The 22,027-nt window shown below is 39.8% G+C and overlaps 1 protein-coding gene across 13 annotated transcripts in view; it reads left to right on the forward strand.

Moving 5' to 3' along the window:
- LOC121520598 (receptor-type tyrosine-protein phosphatase mu-like) overlaps positions 1-22,027 on the forward strand; it is a 284,435-nt gene that overhangs the window by 180,685 nt on the left and 81,723 nt on the right. For all 13 annotated transcript variants that reach the window (XM_041804124.1, XM_041804128.1, XM_041804125.1 and 10 more), the window contains exons 12-15: positions 10,329-10,602; positions 15,257-15,293; positions 18,254-18,328; positions 19,732-19,867. In XM_041804124.1, coding sequence (XP_041660058.1) covers positions 10,329-10,602; positions 15,257-15,293; positions 18,254-18,328; positions 19,732-19,867 — 522 coding nt within the window. The remainder of the gene's footprint in view (positions 1-10,328; positions 10,603-15,256; positions 15,294-18,253; positions 18,329-19,731; positions 19,868-22,027) is intronic.

Consider the following 22,027-nt stretch of genomic DNA (forward strand, 5'->3'; position numbering starts at 1 on the left):
CAATGATACTTTTCCAAGTGACCATGCTGGTATTTATTCTGAGCTTTCCTTTTGTTATTTTAAAATCGACAGTGGTGACCCGTGTTAGTGTTTGTGTTTTATCCATACTGTACATGAACTTAAAAATACACAATGAGCCACCGGATAACAGCATGGATAATTAAAAGGAAACTAAAACTCAGGCATGCTGATGTGGGCTCTACATCTACTTTTATGTACATAAGGTCGTGTCCCACCTCCTTCAACAAGATAAAACTGACCTTACTACCCTATAAATACTAATGTCGTGCCAATAAAGTTAGCTAAATCTGCTTGTGTGTGTTATCATAGGCCACTTCTTCATATTGTCCTCCATTCCCCTGATAGTAGGAATAATCACATCGTCCTGTTTGAAGTTCAACAGATGACATTCACACATTTCAATCCCTGATTTGTTGTTATTATCAGGATAAGTATCTTGTTACTCTGGAAAATACTGGTTTTAGAGTCACTGTCAGAAGTCCCACCAGGTACCACTGGGTCAAGGAATCAGGTGGATAAACTAGCTTTAACGGGCCTTAAGCCTCCTACAGACTGTGCATCTTTAGCAATCTTACGTTTCTGCCATACAACACTGTGTGACGTGAATGTCATGCGACATCAAGTTGGATGTGTGCAGACTGACCGATGACAACTCCCACAAAACACAGCTGAATCCCAGGCTATGACATACACCAATATGCAAGAAACAAACATCATCAGTGTGCAGTGCACCACATCAGAGTGGGTCATCCATCTGCAGCACCATTGTAGCATTCATAGGCTGAGAAAAACATCCTAGATCAAGATTTTCTTCCTCTTTGGAATCCCACAAACAACAGCGTTTTGGCATTATCTCCATTCTAATGCTAACTTGTTATTTGGCACCAGTGTCACACTTCTCTCTGCGTCGTTTCTTACTGCATTCCTATTGGTTGGTTAGGAGATATACGTATAGGTTGTAGCAGCTGTCACACTGAGAGATGGTCATCCTAAATTTTGGACATGGTCAGAATTTTATCCCAGGCTATCTTTGGTGCTAAAACCATGCCAACGGCTGTCTGTCAGCCTGTCTCATAGTGCAAAAGGACTATGGTTTTAGAGCCACAACCGTTATCATCACTATTGGTCATCTTTCGTCTGGGACAGCCCAGAATCACACACTGTATACCAGACTTTACTCCGTTTTGTTATGGGTGATGTCACTCAAGAAGCTGACCATCTAATGTCATGTTTTCAGATGTACACAAACAATGAACAGAGGTCTCGGTTGGCATATTTTACACTTTGTGGGTGGACAGATACTCCAAGTGTCCAAATATATGTGTAAAACACTAAAAAGTTGTATTTATATGATATTTACCCTTTAAAGCTCCTGTGAGGAGTCCTTTACTGGTTATTAAACAGGCTGAAATGAACACTGATTTCTCTGTAGGCTTTCAAAAACAAACAAAACCATCAGCTACAAGATATTTAATGTCAAACTGTCATTTTTAAAGCATATAAAAATATCACTGTGGGGTAGATGTCAGACATCAGGGAATAACAGCATAGTGCCAAAATGGCTTCTTTTTTCATATTTACTGCGAATGTATTGATAAGTGAAACATCTGACCATTTCAAGAAAACAGGATCAACAAAACATAATGTGTATAATGGCGCCAGTTTAGCTCATTGCAGCTCATTGTGGTCACAGGATAGAGACCTGATCCTGGTGCTGTTCGGTGCATGTGTTCACTCACTCTCTCTCTCTCTTTTCAGCTGTTCTTTCATAAAATGGCAAAAACCCAAATAATAATCTTAAGGGAAAAAACACCACATATGTGCAGGATAGGACCAGTGTAGAAACAAGTACCACTTTGTCAACAGGAGGGTCTGAAATCAATAAATCCCAGAAACTTCATGAAACATACTACACCTTTTCTGGTAAACAAGAATTTTTACACAGTAGTATTGTTGTATTCTTCAGAAATGATTGTCATCCATCTGAATGCTTTCCCTGGTTTGTATTAAATCAAATGAAAAATGATAAATCAAAGATTTTCTTTTTTCTTATGCTATTAAGCTTTTGTTGTTCATCTGTTGTTTGTTGTTTTCGCTCATTCGTGTCATTCTAAATCAAATTATGACTAAATGACTCCGGCATGTCAAAATGACTCATAATGTAAATTGTGCACACAGCGTGAGGTGACAAGGTGTCAGCTGCTCAAGGAACATTGACATGACAGCAGTAATTATAGATAAAAAAACAGAATGATTGCATTTTTAAATTGCAAACACTAAACCTGCGCCAGACTTTTATGTTATAGAAGCAATTGAAGTGAAAATAGTGTATTTGTCAAACCCCAAGGAATGTGGCTTCTTTAAATATTTTATAAGCATGCAGCAAGTTACCAATGAAAAATGCTCCGAGTGAATCCAGTAAAGTGGATCTTATTGTCACCATCACTTACAAAGATGAACAAAACATTTTCATTAAATTGCAAATTTATTGCGTGCTTGTTGTCAGTTTCTTGCTGCAGTGAATATCTTGTAGGAGAGAAGCAGTGGTTAAGATTTTCACTTTACAAGAGTTCTTATCCTCGGAGCCTCATAGCCTTTGGCACTTGGTATTTTGCCTGAGGAAAGAAAGTCCTAGTCACACTGGGTCTATCATCAAGTCATGGCACAGCCACATCATCATATCATAAGGAGCCACCTGGGAGGAGGCGGCTTTTGTTTTTACTGCATTTCTGCAGATTGATTTAAAAAAAACAAGTGCTGTATACAAAACCTCTGAGTGTAGCAGCATTATTAAATAAAGACAGTTAATAACTGTGTTATTACATATGTCCCTTAGTAATATTACTTACAGATATTTCTTGTACTATTAGGATGCAGTTAATGTGCATTTGTTCTTAATTAATCAGATATCCTACTGCTGTAATAGCATGATTGTTTTATTTGTTTATTTAAAAGGGACAGAGCACATTAATGAACGTAAGTATAGATCACATATGTAAACATCTCAGAGTGAGCAAAACTGCTAATTCTCATTCACAGTCACATAGCAGGTAAAATCAAAGCAATACAGCAACACTTACAATGTGCAAGTGTGCAAAAAAAGATATATGTCAACTTCAGTATCCTAGTTTAGGATTGATAGGCTATATATGTATCCGTCCACTTATCCATCTATCAATAATGCACTGTCAATTCACCCATGCAGCCAGTCATCTAACTAGCACCATCCACCCATCCATCCATCCATCCATCCATCCATTCATCCATCCAATCCCTTGGTCCATCTATGCATCCTTCTGTCATCCCCCTCATTCATGCATTCTTCCAGCTCTTTATCCTTCTATCCATCAATGCATCTGTCTATCCAGCCATCTACTTTTCATTGCATCAATCCATCAACCCATCCATCCACTTGCCCATCTATCTGTCTATCCATCCGCCCAACCACCAACCCTTCAATCCATCCATGGATCCAACTATCATTCCCCTTTTATCATCCACCAAAAATCCATGCATCCATTCATCCAACCACCTACCCCTGAATTCATCAATGCATCATCCATCCATCAGTCCTGATATATTTATTCATCCATTCATCTATCCATCCAACTGTCTACCAGCATACATTCATGCAACCATCCATGCTTCCACCCATCATGTCAAAAATGTATACTACAAACAGGAATAAAAGAAAAAAACCTATCCTAAAACAAAAGTTATATTTTCCTCCCTCCAACAGAAGAAATACTGTATTTTGATTGACTGTCAGATATGACTTTTTAATACTCTATATTACCATCGTAGCTCACTTCAGATCTGCAGTGTTTTGGCCGAGGCCCCCACAGCAGCCTCATCACTCATTTCTCTGCCGCTCTGCAGCTACTTAAGGGGATCTCATGTACTGTCTCCTCCTGACCTTTAACCTCTGCTCTCAATAGGGGACAGTAATTAAAGGCTGATTTCTGCTGCCGACTCTCAGCAGGATTAGATATTTCATCACCTCCCAACCCGGCACTAAATACAAGTACTCTGAGGAATTGGGACACACCCACTAAGAGCAAAGGGGGATTTTCTAATGACACTGCAAGCACCTTATGATAAACTGTAGGGTTAAAGAGCACATGCTGTACACACAAGGGGACACTTAATCATCCGGTACCAACCGCAGGGAACAATTGATCATCTCCAGAGCTGTTTGTACTGCAACTATTCAGCTTAAGAGAACAGCCACTACAGTGCACATTTTTCTGACAATGATATTTTTCTCCTGTTGTTGTTCTAATAATGTGGGCTCAGGGAAAATGTTCAGGGTCATCCGAGCTTTTCATGCAGCACAGTCAGACCCATTTTATTTTCCTATGGTACACTCTAATGAAAGGTTTAGTTGAACAATGATTGAAGGGGTTATTTACAAATAGATTTATAAGGAATTACTTGAAGTTCTTGTGCATGAATTAGAGTATTCAAATGCCTTTTGTGTTTAATTGCTGTCAATCAGGCCTGTTTACAAGGAAAATTGGTCTATTCTAAACATCTATTTTGACCATGGAGTCTCTCACATGGTGAACTTTAGTCAAGATTTAATCTGAGTTTTCTTCAACAGTGGCTTTCTCTTGGTCACTCTCCCATAAAGCTTTCACTAGTGAAGAAGCCAAGCAACAGTTGTATGCAGAGTCTCTCCCATCTGAGCTGATGAAGCATGTAACTCCTTCAGAGTAGTCATAGGTGTCTTGGAGGCCTCTCTTACTAGTCTCTTTTTGAACAGTCACTCAGTTTGTGAGGACACCCTGATCTAGGCAGATTTACACATGTGCCTGATTCCTTCCTTGCCCGAGAAGCCATGGCACCCACTTTGGGAATTAGTGAGTTAGTGTGTCCAAATACAGATAGCACGTAAGGTGTAAATGGCAGAGAAGCGCAGGATTTGCCTGCCAAACAGTAAAAGTTGGATCACTCAGTTGTTTGCAACAATATAATTTGTCAGTTAACCTGGCATGCAAGTCTACACTAAAGCCTATAGAAATTGCATATAAGCAGGCTTTAAAAATTTAAGACAAAACGCCCAACTTGCACCATCGTTGTAATATCCTAAAGAAATATGAATTATTGAGTTGGGAAAATATAATAACATATGCAGATGCCACCTTAGTCTTTGAGATTCTACATGGTCTAGCACCATCAACGCTAGAAGAATTTATAAAGATAAACACAAACAGGTCAACCAGAGCAGGGTCTAGTGGTGACTGGTTCCTTTTAGGAAAAGTGTCTTTGGGCAGTCAGTTTTTTTCTTATCAAGCATCTCATTCATTAAATCGAATACCGAGTAACATACGTGACTTACCAACACTTACTTCTTTTGCTAAGCATCTAAAAATGTGGCCATTGGAGAATCAAAGCTGCAATCACAATGAATGAATGGATATACTGTATTGTTATGTGTAATGTCAAGTGTACTGGATGTAACTGGTGTTATTTTTGATGTAATTGTTTGGTTGTTGGGGATTCTGTTTGTGACTAGCCATTCTAGTGACCTTATATCTTACATAAATTTATGTATGCATATCTTGGGATACAGTGCATACATAATTAAACCTATGTATGCTAACCTGTGCAATAACACCTGCACACACATGTCTGTGTGTGCAAAATAAGTGCAACAGGGCAACGTGCAATATACAACAGCACTTCAGCACTCAAAGCACTTTAGCACATAAAGCACTCTAGCACACAGGCACTTTAGCTTAACAAGCCAAATCCTCATGGTTTCTTTTTTCTGATCTGTCATGAGTTTATTGTCTGTCTAGGTTGTTTATTGTACTTTTCATTCTAATCTGTCATTTTATTCTCTACCTTTTTTTACCTTTGCCAAGGAAGTTATGTGATCGGGTCCGTTTGTTTGTTTGTTTGTTAACAACATAACTCAAAAAGTTGTAGATGGATTTTGATGAAAATCAGGAAATGTCAGAAATGGCATAAGGAAGAACTGATTAGATTTTGGGAGTGATCCGGATCACCGTCTGGATCCAGGAATTTTTTTAAGGATTCTGTACTATTGGGAGATAGGGCTAATGGCAGAGCTCTGCGCTGTTACCACTTTACACCAGGAGATGGCGGACATGAGTAACTTTAATCCCAGCAGCATTTTGGGTGTGTTTCCATTCAAAGTTTTGGAGTTTATAGAGTTTGAAAGACGCATGCCCAGTTGAAGAGATGAGTCAGAGCGTAACAGAGAGAAAGACAGCAAATTGTAGTGAGAATACTCACAATGCTGGGAGGAATAGAGAAATATTCACCCTCTGCCATGACTTCCAGTAGTCCAGTGAGACCATAGGTGAGACTGTCAGTGCATCTGTTGGCACCGGTAGGCAATGCTTCCGCCATGATGGTCCACCTGTAGCGAAGAAAGTGCTTTGCCTCACTGTGTTTCCGCCCCACCAGGAAGGGAGTAATCGGCAAATGCCGTGGTGGGGGGCACATGCGGACGGATCCAGAAAATTTTTTAAAGGATTCTTCACTATTGGGAGATAGGGCTAATGGCGAAGGTCTGTGCTCCCTGAGTGCTTGTCTAGTTGCTATTGTATGTTTTATTAATTGTGCATTGTTAACATCAACCTGCCTAGCGTCAAAGGACAGAAATTAGCCACTGGCTACAATCCTACATATTTACATGCAAGTGTTTAATAATATTTACTGACCATGACATTTCAGATAAAAATAAATAAAATACAAAAAATACCTAATTCTTGTTACAATTCTAGCTCTCCAGGCCCATATTCCCATTTGAATACTCAGTTTTAACTGTTACCAGGCTGCCTGCTGCTCGTAGCCACTGTCGCTTTGTTAATAGCAACTTCCCTAATACCATAATGCTCTTTAACATGAATGTAAAACATGGCTAATGGATAGCACTGGTAGAATCTTGTAGGGACAGCCTGGTTTAGCAGTGTTTTGATCTAGGAAATTTGGATGAAATTGTAAGTAGACTGTGTCATGCTATACTTGCATATAACTAAACCAATGAGTGACAGCATTCAGTGGAGAAATTTGAATGTTAACCTGCAAAAAGGTTCAAAGACGAGCGTTTCTAACACTGATAACATTAGCCACATTCTGCTAGCTAATTGCTGTGATCCTGTATTAAACAAATAGTATTAAATTTTGACTGTTTTAACTAAACACAGTTTAACTGGATTTGAAATTTTTTGCCCAGGAAGGCCACTAGTAAATTGAATCTGTTGTGTCCATAAAATAACTATATTCTCATCCATAAGGAGGGAAATGGATATTTGGAAAAATACATATTTATATCTGTATTTTGTTTTTACTCTTTATTGTTTTGCCTATTTCAGTGTTGTGATCGCAGAATACTATTGTGTAGCAGACTGATTGTGCTTGCATGAGCTTCCTTAATGATATGCATCATAAAAACAAACAGACCCATTGACCATAAATAATTTTGAATGGACCAAGTCAAAGACAATTTTAGCTTTAAGGGAAAGAAAAATCAATTCAATTACTTGCAAAAATATCCATTATTTTATTTTATTCTTACAAACATGCCATCTGACTGTGATAAAAGCTAAAATCTGAAATGAGCTTAATTAGAGAACCAGAGCATGTAACATCAGAGTTTTCATTCATTCATTCATACAGTTTTCACACATTTATTCACTGAGCAGTGAATCATCTGTAATAATAAGACATTGTTTGTACAACTCTGGAAGTGGAACGCTGCTCCCCGATCATGACTGGTTATTCTTGGTGGCAGCTGTAAACAGACTCTTTGTCACTCAGCGACTCAATAGATTTAACAGGTGGATGTGAGATGCATACTAACATGAACGTCTATAAGACAGTCAGTCTCCCCCTCCAGCTAAGTGGCCGGCTCAGAGACAATGTCATCTCTGTCAGAGGCACAGAGGGCTGCAGTTTTGATCTGACTAAACACAAGGCTCGGACGCAGAGGAAATGGAAAGAGCCGTTAACCTTTTCAGTTGTTGAATAATGAAAATGCAAATAACGTCAGACCCTGGCCTGTGTCAGCGCTCATTCATCTTGCATTGTATTTTTGACTCTAGTCTATTCAGGCAGAGAAACAGGAGCATTTTTTTACAGAGTTTTCCTTGTTTAATTGAAGAAAAAATAGGACCACAAATAGCATGACTGCAGTAACAGGAATGTACGGAAGCCCTAAGAGGACAGGTATCGATACAATATATTATAATGGTTTACCAACACTGGTTACACAATGATCAAAAGTTGAATTCAGCTATTTCCCTGAGATAATGAGGAATTGACTTCCATAATGGGAAAACTAGAAATTCTATCATTTAATTTTATTCATCTTGGACAAAAACTGTATAAAATAAATTATTAAAAGTACGTGACCTTGTATACTGCTTTTCTAGCTGTCTGGCTACTTAAAGGCACATTAATACTGCAGGTCACACTTATCTATTCACTCCACTTTAACACATTGATGGAGGAGGAGACTACCTGTGACTGCAGGGCATTGGGATTGACCCCCTGACCTCCCAGTTAAGAGATGCCCACTATGTATGAATGCATGGGGCTTAGGGTTATGATATGAATATAGAATATATGAATAAACAGTCTCAATACTGTAGCTCTTTAGAGAAACACTGCATAACTTTTCTACACTAAGATCATTGTCTCGAATTGGATCAACAAGTATAATAACTTTCGAAAAGGGAGGATGGCAACTTTTCTTTTTCCACAGAGAGCAACAATTACCTGCTTTCAGCACACTGTAACTATGGTAGTGGACCACAGTTCCCTCATTACAGTTGTCCCAACTGCATGCGACATGAGGACCCATCAGTGACAAAATCATTTTGATTCCACAGATTATAATTATTGTATCCTGACAGCCAGCAAGGTGGCCCAGTGTAGTGCAACATTTTTCCCAAGACACCATGTTCCTATTTTCTTCATTATTTTTTGCAATTTGTCATCTACCAAAATCATACTTACTTCTATGGTCATGACTCAAATAGTTGGATCGAATCTATGAGCAATTTTATTATTATTCAATAATAATAATATTGTTTGGTTGTTTCTCTTGTCCCTCTCCTGCTTTTCCCTCACACTCTACCCCTCTTACTAAAAGAGGAATTTTGGAGGAAAATTTTATTGTTTTTTTCAACACTTTCCTCACTAATCAGAGGTTTTTTCAGCTTGTTTTACATTAACATTCTCTACATACGTGTTTGAAATGTCATGCTCTGACTTCAACACGAAGGCAAAACTATGTGGCTTACTGCTGCCGATACTTGTCATTGCAAAGCACCACACTTTAGTTTCTTTGCATTTAAAATAAAAGGGAACACTGAAATTTACTGGGCGGAGAATTAAATATTTAACAGATGCAGTATGGATAGTGAGCATGTGATGCTGCACGTTGAGATGTGTTTTCAAATGCTTGCATGCTGTCAGGAGAGGGTAGAAGTGCATTTGGCTGTATGGCACCAGGCTTTAGCCAAAAAGATGCCTGTCAACCTGTCTCAGTACTGTTTGATGGAATGACTTGAGGAAAGAACAGTGACAGATGAAGCTAAAAAGAGGAAAAGAGAGAATGACTGAGCAAAAAGCTTGACAAATAGCAACAATATGACAGCAGGCTGCACATCCCCGCAGATTATTATACATAACAGATTGTGATCTAAAGCTGTTTCATTATCAGTTTCATCTATCTCATACACAACAAACCCAATATCTTCATATTGGTGCTTTAAATCTTTTAAATTTCATCTTTAAATCAGTTCTTTTGTCAACAAAGCTCATTAAGTCGTCAAGCTTTTGGATCTAACTCTGTCTGAGTGAGAACACCAGAAGAAAAATCACAATAATGTTTCAGTGTGTCCTGCTTTTCAAAACTTTCCTACATAATAAAAGTTTAAATCAGTTTTGATTTAATATAATAGCTCACAAAGACATGCTAAGAGGGTTCACAGACTCTTCATATATGTGCTGTATGTTTACTGAGATTTATTCATATCTAAACAAACTATCTAAGAGCAATTTTATCTAACAAACTTAAGGAGAAAATCAATTTCTTGACAAACAGTAGTAAAAATCATCTAACTGGCATCCAAATAAAATGTAGTGTACTCTGAGATTTTGGAGCTTTGAACATGCTTTTCTGTGCCATTCATAAAGAGTCTTTTTTTACACTTTATAGTACAAACAGGCAGAATCCAACATTTCCTGCATTGCCAGCAGTGTTCAGCGAGTGCCTGTTTGGCCCGTCAGAGTCTGTTATTTCTGTTTGTGTCTTGTGTTTGCAGTGCATACCAGGTGGTGGTGGAGGAGGAACGTCCACGCAGAGCACGAGGCACAGCAGAAATCCTGCGCTGCTACCCAGTTCCCATCCACTTCCAGAACGCCACGCTACTCAACTCCCAGTACTACTTCACTGCTCAGTTCCCTGCCGGCGGCATTCACTCACCACAGCCCTTCACTGTGGGAGACAACAAGACCTACAACGGATACTGGAACGCTCCTCTGTTACCGCAGAAGAGCTACAGCATCTACTACCAAGCTGTCAGCACAGCCAACGGGGTGGGTGTTTCACAGGGTTTATTTTTATTCAGGAAGTATCAGTTTAAATAACTCAAAGGCAGCGATACTATTGATTGAGTTCCTCAAAAAAGTAGTGGCAGAAAGGAAAAAGGGTCTTGTATTGATGTTTTATTATGCCAAACTCAGGTAAAACTTTGATGTTCTCTCATATTTCCATTTTAAGCTCCTATAAGCTGCTACTCCATTATTTTTTATTAGTAAATGGTGTGCCTTTTTATGTAGTTGTAGTAAGTTATTGGTAAGGTTACATTTTAGATCAAAATTTACATGCAGAAAAACCAGATTACAACTTTACGACTTTAAAGGGGACATATTATGCAAAAATCACTTTTTAATGCTTTTCTAAAATAAATATGTGCCCTTGGCCTGTCCACAATCCCCTCAAGTACTAGAAAAATCCATTCCCTCTTTTCCACATTTCAGAAAATGTGTGCTGAAACAAGCCGTTGTCAGATTTTCCCCTCATGATGTCATGCAGGGAGTTAGCACCGCCCCCAGGTTCGGTTGGCCCTCCAAGCTCCTGATCCTACTCAGCTGAGAGAAGGATCAGGAGAGCCACATCCATTGAGCCACATCTATTTCCTGAAAGGCAGAGTCAGGGGAGTAGTCAGACAGCTCAGTAAGATTTAAAGCCACAGACACAGAAACAGTATGCTCTGGGCAGGGCTTAAACAGAGGGGTTTATAGAGATGCAAATAGCATATACTGGAATGTTTTTCAGCAAAAGACTTCACGGACATGTTTTGGGGACCTCTGAGACCAATATAAACCTGTCTTAAAAGGGTAAAATATGTCCCCTTTAAATCACTTTTAGACTTAAAAGAAAGCCTAAAATGCCACAGTGTAATTTTACAACAATTTGGCAGTGATACACTGTCCCACACTTTTTTTGCCTTTGCCATGCTGTTAAGTGTAGTTGATTCATTATCAAATAAGTGGTAAAGAATATTAGGGCAAGAGGAAATTAACCCTCCTCAGTTTCAGTTTGCATTAAGAAAGCACTGATCATGTTGCAGTCACAGGATATAAACCTCATAGTCGCCCCCCTTTTACTTGTAGTAAATATTCCTGGATATTTGGTTGAGATTACCAAATCAAAGCTGGAGAAGTTTACCTGAGTAAAGGTCCAGCATCTTCCAGTGTTAAAGCAGGGGCAAATCAACAATTTCTGAGGGCTTAACCCCATCCTTGCCACTCAATCCTGGGGAATGTTAATGGCATCATTTAGCTGATCTTGACTTCACACAAAGGCAATTGACCTATGGCTAAGCCACGCCCCCTCCACTCACTCGGACAAACAATGAACATTCAGTGACAGTCACATTGCAATTGTCATAGTAGGAGACATTTCACTGGAGGCCATTGATGATCTTTGGAGACAGAATGATCACATATCATCTAGAAGTCACCAAAAGGGTCTAAACTACGCATTGGAGGGATATATTAATCATTTTATTGTCGAGAAGGTCGATAAAAAGCTTCAGTTACAAGCCAAAATTTACAGGTCCCAGTGTAAACGTGACAAACCGCATCTCTTTGCCATCACAATCTCAGACCACAAGATAGAGGATCAGCATCAAAGTGCCACTGAAGTTAAGGTTTTCGGCTCAGAATCTGAGAAGAATATAACAGCCTTTTTGCCATCTTTACCAAGAGTGTCTCTCCGTTAGTTGGTGCTGCAGTATTTACATTGAATCATTCAGCTTAACGTTTGCCAACCTTTGTTATCTTGGTTGTTACAGATAAGTTCATGAAGCTAAGCTCCAGAAGTTAACGTTAGTTTAACTAGAGTCATTTGGACAACAGCTAACAATGATGTATGATCACCCAAGTACAAAAACTAGAACAAAAAATGCCAATGAACTCCCAACAAATGTGACACAACGAACAACGCAGTTAGGAGCTAACGTCAGACTAACTTTAGCTAACGTTAGAGATGTTAAAGATAACTTTATATTTCTTTCCAGCGAAGTGACAATATGCTGCCTCAAATACGATGTTGGCTTACCTTAGAACAAATGTAGACATCCTTGTTAATTTTATTCATGCTGAGTTGATGTTGTGGTCTACCATGCAACTTCATCCAAAGAAGACACTTTTCTCGGTTTAGATGTGGCTTAGGAAAGGGTAAAAAATACACTCCGTCACCCAGCCTCTCAGGATACCTTGTGTTGGAGTCGCATGTACCCCATGAACACCGTTTGACCAATTTTAAACTTAAAATCTTAAAAAAAAAACTCAACAAAATGGACGAAAACTGACTTTCTCCTATACATTTCAATGGACGTCCAGGCAGCCGATGTCTGAGTGTATTGGAATGGCTATACACACTGTGATTGGCTTATCGTGTTTGAGGGTGGGACTTAGCTATAGGTCAATTGATGTCTTGAATTGTACTCAAATATCAGATATGAGTAGTCTAAACAAAAATAGAATCAAACAGTATTTGAATATTTTCTTCAAAATTTGGGTCTGCTAGTTACATATTCATTGTGCATTTTGACAAAAGATATCTGCCTTGGAAATATTTGATAGAATGCGTAATAATATATAGCTTTTATTTAATTTATGATAAATTCCCTGTCATTTTGCATGTATTTTATTGACAATACATTAGAATGTTCTTTAGCTGCAGGAATTGAAGTTATAGAGAAAACAGAACATCTACATGTTAAAACTGCTACATAATCACTGCTGAATACTAAAGACAATATGAAGACAAAGAGCAGCTACATTATGAACACTATCCTGTTTCAAAGTTAACACTAGCAAAAGGGTTTGGTTGACTGATTAAAGCAGGCCCCTCTTATTAATTCACATGCATCTCTGCTTTAAAGAGCATGAAAAGTGGCTAAATATTATGTAAGAGTTAATAAAGATGACACACTAACAGACAGATTGATTGACAAGGTGATTTAAAGAGACTGAAGTGTTTGAGTACAGAAGTCCCTGACTCCACACAGTAACTGCTCACAGAGGCGGACACATGCACGCAGCAGCACAATTGCATCTGGTCTCTGATAGATGTGTCAGGAGCACCCGCACCACCGTCTGCACTCTTAATAGGCTACAGCGGGGTCAGGCGTGGAATGCAGAGCCGTGTGCGCTGACATGCTCTCTCCCTCCATTACTGCTTCCCTGTTCTCCTTGCCTTTTCCGATGGAGCTTCACGCCAAATGCCAGACAAGTCTTTGATCAACGGCATTTAAGAGAGGCAGTCATCCCAGCGGCTCCAAGTGTGGGCGGCAGGCAACAACAACGGGGTTACCGATCGTACAGGTCGCAGCCTCTGTCATCAAGTGGCACTCAGCTGGGCCCCCTTTCCTGCACGGTGCCCCGGCAGACGGCTCGATGGCGACTTCAAGGGCCTCCACCAGTTGTGGACCTGAATGAGAATCACCATAAACAAGCTCTTTTAGAAACACCGGCACGTCTTCAAGGAGGCAGTGGAAGTTACACGTGCAGCGGGGTTGAATTCAATTAGCGAGTTTGCTCTCAAGAGTAAAGCAGTGACGCTATAAAACTTTCCAGGTCGACTCTGTGAGCAGTATGATGGCACTCGTCTTTGAACGAACACAAATGAAAGAGTGTTTGTTCAAAGCCTCTCTGTGATGGAGATATTTCTGACATTTTTGTATTCAGTGTTTTCACTCACAATAGCCAAAAGCACTCTCTTTCATTACGCTGTCACTGTCAATGGATAGCACTTCTAAGGTTTAATTAATGCCTAATGAAGTTGGAGGATTTGTTTAGGTCTCTGAAACAAAATTGGTGCTTAGAAAAGGTGAGTGCCATCCATACCTAGTATATTTTTCCATGCTGTTTTGAAAAGAAAATCTAATCTAAGTTGCTTTAACGACGTGCTCAACAAAAGGTCTGCCTGATGGCTTAAAAGCTGTAGTAATATGAATACACGCACCCAGGATGGCATGAATATGAATATTTCTCTTCTTTTTCTCATCATTGTGCCTCTCATGGCCTCAACCTTATGTTCTCGTTGCTCATTGGACAGCTTGTCCAGGTCAAACACAGGGACACAGCACTCGTGTCTTTTGTGTTGTATTACTCATTGCCTCCCTGTTCCTGTCTGTGTCCTTTTTCCTGTTCAGCAGAGCATTGTTGACAACAAACTTCTCTTCCAACAGCGAGAGCTGTGTTTTTTTTTTTTTTTTGCCTGTGTGTGTGTGTATGTGTTGAAGGCTGTTGTCAGAGCTGAGACTCCATTACATATTCAGTAAGGCTCCCTGACGTGTCATTTTGGAGCGCCGCATGCCGGGTTGGTGTCGCTTGTCACAGGGCTCTGCTTTCTCCACAGTGGCTGACCACCTTGAGCCACGGGCTGCCGACAGATCGCTGTTGGCTGACAAATCAGCAGCTCAGCACCGCTAATCTGTGCTGTAGGCCCTCTCGCCCAACTGCGTTTTGTGTCACAGTCATTGAGCTCAACAGATGATAGGGGACGGCGAAGAACTGGCCGAGCTGTTTTGTTGTAAACACGGGTTACTAGATAGGTGTTGCTGCTTTCTCTAAGTGTGTGTGTCTCATGTTTGTGCATGTGTGTCACACTGATCTCCTTTTGTCTTTTCTCTTCTTCTCTTCTCCACTTTTTCTGTCTTCGACCCGTATCATACAGGAGACCAAAATCGACTGTGTTCGAGTAGCCACAAAAGGTAGGAATAGACCCGATTTTCTGAATGAGTTGTATGCTTTGAAATGCACTTACATATATCTAAGAACTAACAAAATCAATATTTTTTACACTTTTTATCTATTTATTTCCAACAAGGTTTGCAGAGTCACGATTAAGTATCCTCTGTTGGTCACCTGCAATACAGCTCTACAATTATGACAAGGATGTTAAAGCACCTGCAAGGAGTCAGTAGCTGGAAATGAAACAGACTGAAAATAATACTCATGTCTATTTATGACCTAAAAGAGCAAACAAGACATTTAGGGGAAGGATAGGTTACTTCTTTTAGCTGTAATTGATAGATCACACCATTGTGGCAGCCTTTTTTACATTTTACACTGCAACGGCTCAATTAGTTATACATTTGAGTATTGAATCATTGCAAGGTGAGATTTCTGTAAAAAAAAAAAAAAAATAGAAAATACTATTAATACATATCTTTACAACGCTGATTGATTGGCCAGATTCCATGCCTGCCATGAGGCATATCCATCGTGCAAAGCTACAAGCTGATATGCCTGTTCCCAGTCTGAGAATAGCCAACCAATCAGTGTCATTTAAGGAGAAAAAGGGCTATAGGGATGTTTAGTTTAAACGGCTCTAAGCCTGTGAACACTGGCGTGCAGATGAACTGGACATTTCTTCATTAAAAGAAGAGCAAAGAAGAGTACTGAGAGCGTTTCTCTGTGGAAAAGATGTTTTGGCAAACGTCTTATTTACCAACTGGCTCCGTTGATAGTGAACAGCAACACTTGGCTTCATGTCAAGTATGGTTTCAGGCGCTAAAATTTTAGCCACACCCTACCCAAACCAGCACACAGTATCCCCAAGCCAAGCCCATACTGTCCCATTAACAAGGCATGACATTGTCAAATTTATTTATGAGCCATTAAAGAAAGAAATAATTAAATCTGTTCAGATGAGATGTTAATGATCAAGGTAGCATGTTTTGCAGACATGGCTCACTACTGTTAATGATAGAGAAACCAGTGAGGATGAGGAGAAGATATGCACGGAATGCACTGAACTATTTGGAGATCATCAGTCTTTTAACAGACCCCAATCCCACCAGCCCCATCCCCCACCTTAGTGCTGTATCATTGCGTGCTCACGTACAGTGATATGGTAGCGCGTCTTAAAAAGTCTTAAAAAGACTACTTAATTCAAGAAATGTGGCCAGCAGACCTGGGCAGCACATCTCATAATTTGTGCAGTGAGTCCGCATTAAAGGGAGTTATTCTGAAGTTGACAACTAAAAAAAACTTTGGGACAAAGAATCTCAAAACTCAAATGTAAAACATAGTTATGCTGCCATGTCTGACAGGACATCTTTGACTCCCTTCAAGCCTGACTCAGCCCTGGCCAAAGGGAGTTTTTCAAGTTTTCTTGAAAGGTTCCCAAAGACAGGCTATTGAGTATTGCACAGATGAGTATGAAACAAATCCATGCGATCAATTAATATAACATATGAGTAACACTTTATTTCAGTGGGCCTTAATTACCCAGTAATTACCTAGTAATTATCTAGTAATTTCTCAGGAATTAGGTGGTTATTGGCGAGTATTAACTTGGAATTTTACCAAGTAATAACTTGGGAATATAAAGTATTAAGTAAGTTTTTACCTAGTATTAATGTATTAATTATCAAGTAATTCCTCATAATATTGTGGCAATTCTCTGTAATTAGGTGTAGTTTAAGGAGTAATCTCTTAGAAATAGGATGATCATTTTCTCTAGAAGTTGCTTGATAATTCCTAGGTAATTTCTGAGGGGCATCGGCTGCAGACCTCTATAGTGGGGCGTTTTGGGCTCACCTGTCTACAATGGGGCGACATCGACCGTGGGGCAGGCAATGTCGTACTAAACCTTGTTGGGGTTTTCCTTAGTTTGTGGTGTGTTATTTTTGATTTTATCCCCCTCCCCCTTACCCTAACCTTTAGCTTTTAGCTCCTCTGAGGAACCTTTAAGGTGCATCAGTGTTGGTGTCAAGTGTATCATTTTTATCTTTTACTACCCTTTTAACAATCACTATCTCCAACTGGTCATTTTTGCCATGAAAATGGGAAAAGGGGGGGTGTTTCTGCAGGATGTTGTTAATCTTCATCTGACATTTACCCCACACCAGTTGTTTCCGCTTGATAATAGTGAAGCAACCATCACTCTTCGCCCTGATGATCTTTTGAAGCTTATAGAGAGCCTTCTGTGTAAATTTCAGTCTGATTTATAACCAGCTAAAACTCCTCAAATGAGCTTAAACATTTAAACCTTTCCAAGTCTCTTAAAAGACAAAAATGTCTTTTCGCACACGTTCCCAATCAATAAATTGACTGAGAACATTCTTTTTTTCCACGATTCAGAGTCTGCCTGTGTGCCCACCGATGTCTGCAGGTACTTAGCTATGCTGCCCGTACGTCCTGCTCCACACATTAAAGGTGATGGAGTCTAAGCACCATTGATCTGGGAGCAGAATTGATAAGGCCGGAGAGAGCCCTAGTCACACTCGGTTCTGGGCTGTAGGCGGTCCTGTCACATGCCCCGACAATCTTGTATATTGTGGAGTTTGCATGCAGCTCCAATATGGATTTCTAATGCCTTCCCTGATATTTCCTTCTCCACGGCTCATTCAGCTGAAGTTAAATAGCACATACTCCAAGTAGAACCATCATACGAGCAATTTATCAGCTGAAGGGGCATGTTGAAATGGTCTACATTAAGCTCACAAGGATATTAACTGGTGAAATGATTGCTGTTGCTAACCTGGAGAAGCAAGTTGCGTAATGATTTCTAATACTGGAATGGAAGTCTGTCTCTGCCTCAGTGCTGCATGGTGATGGAAACTGTTGGTTTGGCTGTTTTCTGCTTCAGTGTGGTCTCTCTGTTTCTCTTTCTATCCCCGTCTCTCTTTACTGCATGCACCGTGGACCCACTGACTCTACTCAGCCGCCATACTCGTGACTCAGCTCACAACCCCGTACCTCCGCATCGCCCCAGCGGCCGGCGACAACCAACTAACAGGTCAGACATCTTTGCAAAATCTCTGACCACACTTGGTTTCATCCACCCTGTGGATTCTCTCAAACAAGCTGCATGAGTGTGGTTTTGTTTATTGTCGTGCTGTTTGCATAAAATCAGTGTGATCAAATCAAAGACTCGCAGTCATTGTCTTCTACCTTCATCTTCTCAGCATTACTGGACATGAAAGCCCCGTTTCAGGTGCAATAGTTATTTGATGTGTCAGTAATGGAGATTTTTGGCAGGAGTTAATCCCCTCTTCATGAATATTTCTCATTATCTCTGTGAGATTAAGAGTTGTTCTCCGCTGCTGTGACAACTGTAAACACACAAAAAAATGCTGAAGTTTCACAAGTGTTGAATTTAACTATTAAAATTCTGCTCAGGAAACTCAAGTTCTACTGAAGAATATCGACTCATGGCAGCATTCACAGCTCAAACAGGGATTTGTCAGTGACAGCTTTTCTGTTAGATTAGCCCGTAACAGTATATTGGGACTAAATCAGCTCCATCGGTCCAGACAGGATTGTTAATATGTCACCAGTCTGGAAATCCTCCACAGCTCTGCCTTACAAACTTGCATGTAAATAAGGCCTGGCTGTTGAAAGAACAATATGTCAGAGCCAGTCAGGGGAGATATTTACCTTTTTGATAGGGAGGGAAAATGGCAACGCTGAGGAGAGAAGGAAACACGCTCTAACAGATTTGTCTGACATAACAATTTATCATTCTAAATTTACCCCCAGTGACAAGGAATAATGGTGTTGTTCAGGTGGACAGTTGTCATTCCAGCGACGTTGCTTTCCTCCGAGTGCTCCTTATCACTTCCACAGGGAGCACATGCTGTTAAAACAAGGGGCTTTCTTCCCCCCACTTCCCCTCCCTTTGTGTCTCTCGTCGTTTGGCTATCTCCTCCTGAGCTGATATTTAATGTTTTGGTTATTTCAGGCTTTTTTATCTTCTCGGGTATTATCTTTCCCGCCCTGCATCCTCCATTTTTCTACAGCTCTTCTACAACCATTTGCCCCAAACATGATTAACCAAGGGTAAAAGATGAGGCACACTTATCTCCCTTGGTGCAGCTTGATCCACGGAGCTCAGGCGTCCAACGAGGACGGAGCTAAAGGTGGAGTCTTCAGGACAATAGGGAGCTACATACTTTCAAAACAAACATTAGTCTGGGCTATTAAATGCGTATTGATATTTATGGTGCAGAAAATGCCACAGAATATCAGCAGATTGATTCATCAGGCCGCACACGGCCAAATCAATGAGAGGAAATAGTGGAAGTATGGATGTGCACTTTCCTGTTTGACTCCTGTAGAAGAACATAAAGTGGTCGTTAGATTTGGTCTTATTAATCACGCTCTAATTGTTTGATCTTTACTCATTTTTATGTTTTTCAGGCGCAGCAACACACAAACCTGACGCTGTGGAGCCGGAGAAGCAAACGGACCATACGGTGAAAATCGCCGGGGTCATCGCAGGCATCCTCCTCTTTGTCATCATCTTCTTAGGAGTTGTACTCCTCATGAAGAAAAGGTTAGCTTTTCTCTTACTTGTTGAAATAACACTTTGGATTCCTGGAAGAGGTTGAAGTACAAACCCAATTCCAAAAAAAGTTGGGACGTTGTGTAAAATGTGAATAGAAACAAAATGCAAATCTCATAAACACATCAGATGTTGAAACTGAGACATTTTACCATTTCATGCAAAATATTTGCTCATTCTGAATCTGTAGGCAGCAAAGAAGGGCTATGTTTACCATTGTGCAGCATCCTCTCTTCTCTCTCATCTTTAAATGTCTGGGGAGTGAGGAGTTTCAGGAGAGGAATGTTGTCCCATTCTTGTGTGATGTAAGACTTTAGCTGCATAACATTCCTGGGTGTGCCTGATTTTTCATGTTAAGATGCACTAAATGTCATCTGTTGTTAAAAGGTTTGTACTGCAAGCAGGCCATCATGCTGTTGTAATGGATGCTGTTTGTGGTTTAGCATTGTCTCGCTGAAATAGTCAAGGCCTTCCCTGAAAGAAACGTTGTCTGGATGAGACTTTATGTTCTATATGTACTTTCAGCAATGATAGTAACTTTCTAGATGTTTAAGCTGCCCACGCCATAGGCACTTTAATAAATAGGCTTCAAACTGTGCGCTGATAACAAGCTGGATTGTCCCTCTCCTCTTTAGTCCACAGGACACAGTGTCAGTGGTCACAGAACAGTTTTCCATTCTTCCTCAGTCCATTTTAAATGAGCTTTGACCCAGAGAAGACAGCAGTGTTTCTAGTTCCTGTTCACATATATGGCTTCTTTTTTGTATGATATAACTTTGTATTTGTAGATGAAACAGCAGACTGTGCTGACAGTCAGTGATTTCTGGAAATGTTCCTGAGCCCATACAGAGTTTACACAAGAGAATCACCCCTGTTTTTAATGCAGTGCCACCTGAGGGCCTGAACGTCACAAGCATCCAGTACTGACCTTTGGCCTTGTCCGAGATTTCTCTGAATCTTTTGATGATATTATGTACTGTAGATTGTGGGATATTCCTCAATTTTACATAGAGGAACATTTATCTGAAATTCTCAAAATCCAAGTTATGGTAGACAAAACATTAACAATTCCTAGTTAATTTAGCTCACATCACAAAAAAAAAAACAATTGTCAAAAAACTCATTAGTTGAACATTTTTCGAAGCGTTTTTGAAAATTGCTCTTTCGTAGGCCCTTTTGAAATGTGTAAGTGATTTTTTTAATGATGTGCCAAATAAACTAGTGAAATGTTAGTGTTTTGTCCTCCATAACTTGAAATTTGAGTTGTACTGACTTTATTGAATCTTTTGACGATTGATTTGAAGTGCAACCTTCTTCTCCAATTGATTTTTCTGAAATTGCTCCACAATTTTTGACACAACTCTTGTAGATTCATGAACCTTTGCCCATCTTTACTTCTGAGAGACTCTGCCTCTCTAAAATATAATAAAATAAAATATAATATATGCCTCTCTTTTATACCCAGTCATGTTACTGACCTGATGCCAGTAAACTTAATTTTTTGCAAAATGCTCCTCCAGCTGGTTTATAATAGTACCACTTACTTTTCCGGCCTTTTGTTACCTTATCCCTACTTTTTTTGCGTGGTGGTGCCATCGAATTCAGTATAAGCTGTTTTGGTTAAGTCTCTCAGTTTCAACATCTGATGTGTTGTTTATGATCTATTGTGATTAAGATATGGTTTTATGAGATTTGAAAATCATTGCATTCTGTTTTTAGATTTTACAGTGTCCCAACTTTTTTGGAGCTTGGGTTCTGTCTTGCAGAGTCCTCACGGATATTCTGTTTTTATCATTTCTATGTTATTTTTTCCCTAAAATGGTAGCATTGTCAGCATCATAATAAATAATTAATTTGATTATGTTGATACGCCCCATTAGGGCTGTTTACAGCCATGAGATACAGTGTGCCATGAAAAATTAATCCATTCACGGCACCCTCAAATAAATGTGCAGCGCTTCAACGACATTGGAATGGGAATAGGAGGCCGCTGGAAACGGGGAGAAGCGGGGAGCAGATAAGAAAGAAAAAATGATGAAAGGCTCAAAAGGAAGGAGGATGGTTGGGTAGCTGAAGGCTAAGTTTACATTAGCCCTGGACCCCATACTGGAAAGAAGTCCTCTGTATATATCCCAGCTATCAGTGAGAGCC

This window comes from Cheilinus undulatus, linkage group 13 (genome assembly GCF_018320785.1).
Source record: "Cheilinus undulatus linkage group 13, ASM1832078v1, whole genome shotgun sequence".
NCBI classification, from domain to species: Eukaryota; Metazoa; Chordata; class Actinopteri; order Labriformes; family Labridae; genus Cheilinus; species Cheilinus undulatus.